General features: G+C 42.2%; 1 protein-coding gene across 1 annotated transcript; it reads left to right on the top strand.

The window, feature by feature from the left end:
* The first annotated feature begins 541 nt into the window (after window positions 1-541).
* birc2 (baculoviral IAP repeat containing 2) lies at window positions 542-8,131 on the top strand. Its single transcript, XM_076750127.1, has 13 exons — window positions 542-618; window positions 1,244-2,297; window positions 2,413-2,693; window positions 2,818-3,120; window positions 3,242-3,521; window positions 4,310-4,409; window positions 4,510-4,588; window positions 4,692-4,740; window positions 5,080-5,322; window positions 5,741-5,839; window positions 6,077-6,232; window positions 6,380-6,421; window positions 6,621-8,131. The coding sequence occupies exons 2-13, from the start codon at window positions 2,204-2,206 to the stop codon at window positions 6,812-6,814; spliced, it is 1,920 nt and encodes a 639-aa protein (XP_076606242.1). The 5' UTR covers window positions 542-618; window positions 1,244-2,203; the 3' UTR covers window positions 6,815-8,131.
* Window positions 8,132-8,186: the final 55 nt, after the last annotated feature.

Below are 8,186 nucleotides of genomic sequence, written 5' to 3'. Positions count from 1 at the left end.
TTTGATTGTTGAGAGATTGTTGTTACTATGGTTAAGGCAATTGCAGGCAGTGTCAGTGTTAGCTCTGTGATATATCAAAATGTTTGTACATTTAATGAATTAATATTTGTATGAAGTTATGATCTGTTTAGAGATTCACATATTCATTTAAGACAGTTAAAGTTTAATGGCTTTCTGTATGTCACTGGAATTGTTTACTGTAAACTTGACACAACAAAAGGAGATCTTCATTTATTTTTTTAATCAATAAAATGTTCAAAATAGGTACAAAATAAGGTGTTTTCGGTGTAGTTTCAGTGTTAGTCTTCTTTTTCTATTCACACTATTTAACGCCTTTGTAAAATAACTTCCCAAATTCACAGGAGACATGTTCTGATATATGTTTGTATGATATGTAATTTATCTAGATATGGGCATTTTTTAGCCCTGAGATGCTGCCTGCAGGCTCAGGGGTCGAGTTTACCTGAGGGGTTTACCTGAGGGATTTCTCGTCTTTATTTACATTTTTCTGTTCCATTTTCAATTCTTTGGTAACCGGAAGGAGCAAGAGGCGGTAACGTCTGTGACGAGAGGCTTCCAGGACACTGGGACTTTCCGTACCGACTGAATTACGAAACGGTGAGTGTCAAAGGATATGGTGCTGGGGTGCTTTAAGCTTTGTCTCGTGTGTTTGTGTCACTCGCATTAGGTTATTTTATCTTTCTTTCACAGTTCTGCTCCACAAACTCACGAGCAAAGTTTGACTGTTATTAGCGTTAGCAGCTGCTAGCGTTAGCGAGCTAATGTCCGCCGATGTTATCAAACTGGTTTGTGATGGGCGTTGAATGTCATGTCATTCGGCAACTGTTTACTTTGTATGTTTTAATTAATGCTTGATTGCCAGAACCTATTTCAAATCAATCCAGTTTCCCCCTAAACATTAAACGGCATAGCTAACGTTAGCTATAGCAGAATTAAACCTCGACATAACCAGGCTAGAGCTAAAACAGGAAGTGGACAACCCTTATGTGACGCATCTGTGTGCTGAGGAAAGTACCTAACCTTACCCGGCTGGAAAAGTCACATCCTGACCACCTTTATTTCCGAAATAATTTATATCGTATGTCAATAGGAAATTAATTGGCAAGTTTTAGTTTTTCTGTTTATTGTCAGGAGCCAAATGGAATAATTTCTACAACAACACAATTCAGTGTTTGTTTTCTTTTTTTTCCCTTCTATATGTCCTGCTGTCATTCAACTAAAGAGGGATCTCCATTATCCTTACCAAAAGAGGATTAAAATTTTCTTATTGGTTTTATATTATTCAATTATGGAAGCCTAGACACCTACAAAAGGGATGTCCGAGATGGGGGGAGGGGTTTGAGAGCACATATCCCTTGGTCTGTGTGTGTGTGTGTGTGTGTGTGTGTGTGTGTGTGCGTGCGCGCACATATGTGCATGCTTGAGGCGTTTCTTTAATTTGTAATGTTTGTACACATAGTCACATACCATATGTTTAAGTTTGAACTGTTTAATGATATGTTAGACATGTCTGTGCTAAATATACAAGATGATACAGTGTATACTGATCCTGGGTGATCTGATCACAGCGAGCGTGATATTCACATCATTGATTTGAGGATGTATTTTAATTACAGCGTTTGAAATAGTTCATCCTTTTTTTTTTCTTTTTTACTGCACAGGATGTGTTTTGTTGGATGCACATTCACTGGAACTGTAAAAAGAAATATTGAAGTGTCAGCAGTGAAATGGTCAGAGGTAGCACTCTCTGCTAGATACAGATCAAGTAGATCCAGGTGTGAAGAATGGGCTGTATGCAGGGAGTCAAATGTTTGAAGGAAACAGATGACAGGTGAACTCCTTGGCAGTTCATTCAGTGTGTGTCCAGTACTGTGTGATGATGATGATGATGGTGGTGGTTTTGCTTCTTCTGGGGTTTCTAAGTTTCACACTTAGCCAAACTTCACTTTCATTTCCACTGTTTCTGTCTCGTGATGACTTCACCCTCCACCTCCTCTGCCCCTGATCTCCAGATCTATTTTACTATCATCAGTCTTGGTGTGATTGAGTAAGTGAGTGTGTGTGTGTGTGTGTGTGTGAGAGAGAGAGAGAGAGAATGAGCGAGACCTTGGGTTTTCTCAAACCCCTCTCCCTTTTGAAGGACATCTCTTTTGCCTTTATATTGCTCTACTAAAATCCACAAATGGACACTCTTGTTCAACTCAAAAACAACCAGTTTTTGATGGGGTTGTGTCGCAACGGGGCTCCACCAGACCTGCAGTACGATAACTCCTCAGGTACCAATCTCTTATTCTTTCTCTTTGTGAGATTTAAGATTTATTTCAAGTTATCTTTGTACTTATGTTCTGATCTAGAGGAAATGTGTTGATATGATGTCATTTTCATCCCCAGAACTCTTCCGCATCTCTACCTTCGCTCGATTCCCAACTTCGGGAGTCACAGAGCGAAGCCTGGCGAGGGCCGGCTGGTTCTACACCGGCGTGGGCGACCGTGTGCAGTGTTTCAGGTGTAACGTGACGGCAGAGGGCTGGCAAGCTGGAGACTGTCCAACAGAGAAACACAGACAGCTCTCTCCCTCCTGCTCCTTCATCCAGAGCCTCCCATCTACAGCCAACCTGCTCTCCTCCTCACACTCCGCCTTCTCGCCGCTCCGCATTGCCCCAGCCATACCAGTAAGAGGTTTCTCAAAAACAAATGAAATAGTTTTATTCTGTGATGACAGAATGTGTTTTGGACATATTAGAGAGCACACCTTTACCTGATAAGTTCTTAATATTTTGCTTCTTTTTCTTCTAGCTTTCTGGTCCCGGCCCAGCTGCTCCTAACCCAACAGCAAGCCAAGGGGAAGAGCCAGTTGGCTACCTAAACATGGGCTTCGCTGCTCCACCACCCTCCAGCCCACTTAGCTCTCGCGGTGTAGAGGACATGTCCCACCAGAGACCAACATGCCACAACCCCAGCATGCGCAGAGAGCAGGACCGCCTGGACTCCTTCCACCCCTGGACGCTCTCCATTATAACTCCCGCTGAGCTTGCAAAGGCGGGTTTCTACTATTTGGGCCAGGGTGACCGAGTGGCCTGCTTCAGCTGTGGAGGACAGGTGTGTATGATCACAGGGACGACAAAGAGGGTTTTTTATAAACATTTGACTGACAGAAGGCAGCACCATTCAGACCAAGTGTGTGTCAAGCTGTTCATTTTTTATTTATTTATATTTGCAGTTGAGTAACTGGGAGCCAGGTGACAGAGCCGTGTCCGAACACCAGAGGCATTATCCAAACTGCCGCTTTGTGCGGGGGGACAGGGCTGACAATGTGTCACTGGCAGGAGGAGCAGCTGGAGGAGTAACTTCTCAGCTGTCTGCGGGAGCCTCAGCCCTCAGTAATGTGTCTAACCCTGCCATGCAGCAGAGCGAAGAGAGGCTGCTCACCTTCGTCAACTGGCCGTCTCGTATCCCCGTCCGACCCGACCAGCTGGCTAAAGCTGGCTTCTACTATGTAGGTAAGGGCAGTATTAAAGAGATACAGAATTCAACGATAGGAGGAGCGTTCAGCAGCTCGAAGGAGGGCAACTCTTGGACTTACAGTCATCAGATGGCAAAAAAGACAACTCCAAAAGAAAGTGTTGCACAGAAAAGTTAATTTATGCAGGTTTTAGGAGACTTAAGGAGAAAATATATAAATTCAAAAACTGCTTGGCCCTTTCATGGGGAAAAAACACAGATTGTACAATGTTTGAGCATTTAAACATGAGCTAAGCCCTCCACAAGTCTGAATGGTTTTATCTTTCTATAGTATCTGAAGAGTATTGAGGGTCTTTATTTTTATTTTTCTAAAACAAAATTGATCTTAAAAAGCATAAAACTTTCAGTTAAAATGCCCTGGAAGTCAGACACAGGGTGTATTCATAATGTTCAGATGAAAGACTTAAATGAAGTAACTTCTTTTCCCTTCCTTTCAACAGTTTTAATACCAGTAATAGTATTTCCCCCCCGTGCTGGGGGTGTCCACTGCAGACAAGTATTTGTCCTGTTTTCATCTGAGCTGGAAAGTTTAGGGACTCCTGGTTATAAGTGTGACCCCATGATCTGATGATAATACTAAATATTGCCTTCTCATGTGATCGGTCCACTGCTGAAGGTTTCAAGGAAAAGAGATGAGATGAGAAATAAACACATAACAGTTTCAGACAGTCATCTCTATCAGAATCGGCATGTTTTTTTTTTTTTTTCTTTCCCTGAAATCCCCTAAAACCAGCTGTGACACTGAGAGCTCTTTGTTTCCTCCAAGGTCGTAACGATGATGTCAAGTGTTTCTGCTGCGATGGAGGCCTGCGCTGCTGGGAGTCTGGAGACGATCCTTGGGTGGAACATGCTAAATGGTTTCCTCGGTAAATGCTGTAGTTCATGACGCTGTCGTTGACTGTCTGTTAACATGTGTAGGGTATCGTTAATATTAATATTTCTGTCCATGTATCTGGTTAACTGCAGGTGTGAATATTTGCTCCAGGAGAAGGGACAAGAGTTTGTCCACCAGATCCAGGCTCGCTTCCCTCGTCTGTTCGAGCAGGTCAGTAGAGAGTGGCATGAAAATCACATCTTTTGTTTTTTTGGTTTTTTTTGCACAGAACAGGTTATTTAAAATGCTTTTTTTCTGTTTTCTCTCTCAAAAGCTTTTAACAAATGGAGACAGCAGCTCCAGAGAGTTTGTGGATCCACCTGGTGAGTTTAAAACGGTGTAAAATTAAGTGATTTTTTACTTAATTTGGCAAATGGATCTCCATGCTCTATACAACATACTTATCAGAAGGGACAAAAAATAAAATGCTAATAGCAGTACCAGACAGCTGGAGCGTAGGCAGAACATAACAAGGTGCATATAACAAACTGTATTTTAGCTCATGTGTTGTCTTCTGTTGTTTAACATCATAACAGAGGTCAGACAAACTCTTATCTGTCTTCTTCTATCCATTAAAATTTGTTGCATCCCTGTCAGACTGTGGGACTTGTAGTTGAAGTCACATTACCCAGCCTAACGTTTCTGCCCTCTCCTCCTCTCAGTGGTTCATCTCGGCCCAGGAGAGGAGCGGTCTGAGGACGCTGTCATGATGAACACCCCTGTGATTAAGTCTGCGTTAGAGATGGGCTTTGAGCGCAGTCTAGTCAAACAAACAGTCCAGAGCAAGATCCTGACCAGTGGAGAGAACTACAGGACAGTCCAGGAGCTGGTTTCAGACCTGCTGAGCGCAGAGGACCAGAAGAGGGAAGAGGAGCGAGAGATGCTGGCGGAGGCAATGGCGTCAGGTACAGCTGACAGTGAAAATATGGATGTCTCTGCGATGTGTTACGATCACGAAGTCCACTGTTAGTTCTACAGTCAGTGAATATTTGATGTAACTTGACAAACAGATGATTTTTTAGACAACAGTCTGGAAAGTCAGCATGGAAACAGTTTGGAAGAGGGCGAGCGCCTAAAAAAAACAACTTCTTTCTTTGAATGAAGAAACACTCTCCAGGTCTGATAGATCTGATGCTATAGCAGCATCTACACTAACCTCTTCAGGAGGAAACGGTCACACTATCGTCACATCTAAATGACTCCTGCCTGTAGCTGCCAGCAGTTGATTGGTCTGAATGACTGTGGTGGGGTCGCAATTGCATAAGTTGAAGCCACTTGCCACTTGTTAAGACCATGATGGATACGTTCCCCCTTTTTTTTCAGATGGTTTCACCTTCGTGAAAAGGCACCAGGCAGCGTTGATCCAGCGTCTGAAGAGCGTCGAGCCAGTGCTGGAGCATTTGAGGGAGCAAAATGTGTTATGTAAGTTTTACACTTGAATAACTGTTGGCACATCTTTTACTTGAGGGTGCAGCATTCATTTTTTTTTTCTTTTCTTTAAATGATTAGCAAAATTAAGAAGCATGACTGACGAGCAATTATTCAGCAAACTAATATTTTGCAGAGTAATTGAGGTCCTGACTTTACTGTTCAGCTGCAGCACCTAGAGTTCAGAAACGTCTCGACTGTGAGTGACTTTTCTTTCCCTGTTAACTGCAGCTACAGAGGAGTACAGCGGTCTCAAGGCTCAGACGTCGGCTCAGCAGCAAACCGCCAGGCTGATAGAGCTCGTCCTCACCAAGGGAAACGCTGCGGCTGAGGTCTTCCGCAACTGGATCCAGAAAAATGATGTCCACCTGTTAAGAGATCTCATGGGTATGTCTTTCCCACTGACACCAAAGACTTTCTGACTGCGCTCATCTGACCTGAAAAACACTTAAGCATAAAGTAGCTCTGGAGAGGTGCAAAATTATTTCATTTGTTCATTAAAGCCTAACTGCATGTTGTCTTTCACATTTTCAGCCCAATCAAATGAAGCTGCATCACCAAGCCAAGACCTTTCAGGTATAAAGATTCACCTGAGCCTCAATCAAGCCTCAAGCCTTAATGTTTTATGCTTAACTGTGAAGCTTTTACTTAATGTCAGCCCCATGAAAGATTCCTAAAAGTAATTGTCACTTAAAACATTTACTGTGTGGAGCGATGTTCAACTTTAAGTTGGAGTAATTAATCTTTTTTTTTTTTTTTTTAATCCTCTCTGCAGACCTCCCCATGGAGGAGCAGCTGCGGCGCCTGCAGGAGGAGCGTACCTGCAAGGTGTGCATGGATAAAGAAGTCAACATCGTCTTCATCCCGTGTGGACACCTGGTGGTGTGCAAGGAGTGCGCGCCTTCACTGCGAAAGTGCCCAATTTGCAGAGGCCTGGTCAAAGGCACAGTCCGAACCTTCCTCTCTTAACCAAGGAGGCTGCGAGCCGCCTTCCCTCACTCTCATGTGTCACAACAATGTGATTGAATGTAAGCAATATGATATAAATCTATATTTATTTGAAAGAGCAGGAAGGTTGTTGTGCATCTATTTTTTCCCCCCTAATCTGGTGACTTACCCCTTTGTTTATTGAAAGACAATTAAAGTGTCATCAAGCTTCTACATCATTTATCTAAATAACCAGATAAAGCACACATAACCGTACCTGATTAACCTGTAAGACTACAGTATGGCCTACAGTTGAATTTCTTATTTAATCTCTGATTTTCACACACACTGGTGGGCTTTTATTATTAGGGCTGGATGAATGTTTGACATTGGTACCACGCTATTTTTCATGAAAAATCCCACAATATAATCAATAAACCATGCATTAAACTGAACTCAACACATGTACGTCAATAAATGATTGTTTATAAAATAACACAAGATTGTATTATAGTAACACAGCTTCTTTGAAAGTGTCTAACAGCAGCTCTGCAGTAAATATGTTTAAGGCTGAATCTTTTTTTACTATTAGAGGTATGAATGAGCTGTTCATTAAGCCTTTAGAGTGTCAGCAACTACAAGCAGCTACAGATGTCTAATTGTGACCTTAGGTGTTGATTAATCCCAAAAGACGCAGTTATTACCCAAGTTACATGAACATTTTTCAAGAACCAGGCTTTGTGAACTTCATTTGTACCGCAGGGCTTCTGGCTTTGTCAGCTTCTTGTGTATCTTGAGAAACTCAAACTGGGAAAAGCTCAAGTTCAGTTAAGTCTCAAAATTCTAATAACACTTAAACCACTTTACAAAGTAATAAACCGTAAATGTAATGAGGCATATTGTCAGTTTCTCACAAAAAAAAAAAGATACTATCAAACTGAACTGCCTTTGGTGAGTTTTCATTGCCATTTCATCTACTGCTTACTGCTCATGTGATTAGCCAAGTGTGTAAAAGCACAAGCTGAAGGTTCTGGTGAGACCCTCACAGAACCCCAACCTAAACATCATAGAAAATCTGGATAGACCTCAAAGAGCAGTGCATGCAAGACGGCCCAAGAAAGTGACAGTACTAGAAAACTTCTGCAGGAAGCATGGGCAGAAATCACCCACATACACCTGAAAGACTTAACATACAAAACGCCTGAACAAGCTGTGACACTGGCCAAAAGGGGTGTTACTAAGCACTGACCATGCAGAGCATCCAAACCTTTGCTTTGGGTCATTCTCCTGTTTTATTTTGAAATTGTAAAATATGGTGAATGTCAGAACAATGTTAATAAACTTGGTACTAAGACTCCACATCTGTTACCCTAATCATGTTTTTTTCAATTAATCTTATTAGCAGGACTCGTTC

This window comes from Chaetodon auriga, chromosome 15, assembly GCF_051107435.1.
Source record: "Chaetodon auriga isolate fChaAug3 chromosome 15, fChaAug3.hap1, whole genome shotgun sequence".
NCBI classification, from domain to species: domain Eukaryota; kingdom Metazoa; phylum Chordata; class Actinopteri; order Chaetodontiformes; family Chaetodontidae; genus Chaetodon; species Chaetodon auriga.
Note: the sequence above shows the minus strand (reverse complement) of the source record. Positions and strands in the feature narration are given on the sequence as shown.

What these genes read in the sequence shown, in the direction of transcription:
- birc2 (XM_076750127.1), top strand. Translation starts at nt 2,204, where the DNA reads ATGGACACTCTTGTTCAACTCAAAAACAACCAGTTTTTGATGGGGTTG. An exon ending in GCTTCAGCTGTGGAGGACAG is followed by an intron (nt 3,121 to 3,241) that starts GTGTGTATGATC and finishes TTATATTTGCAG; the next exon opens with TTGAGTAACTGGGAGCCAGG. An exon ending in TCCCTCGTCTGTTCGAGCAG is followed by an intron (nt 4,589 to 4,691) that starts GTCAGTAGAGAG and finishes CTCTCTCAAAAG; the next exon opens with CTTTTAACAAATGGAGACAG.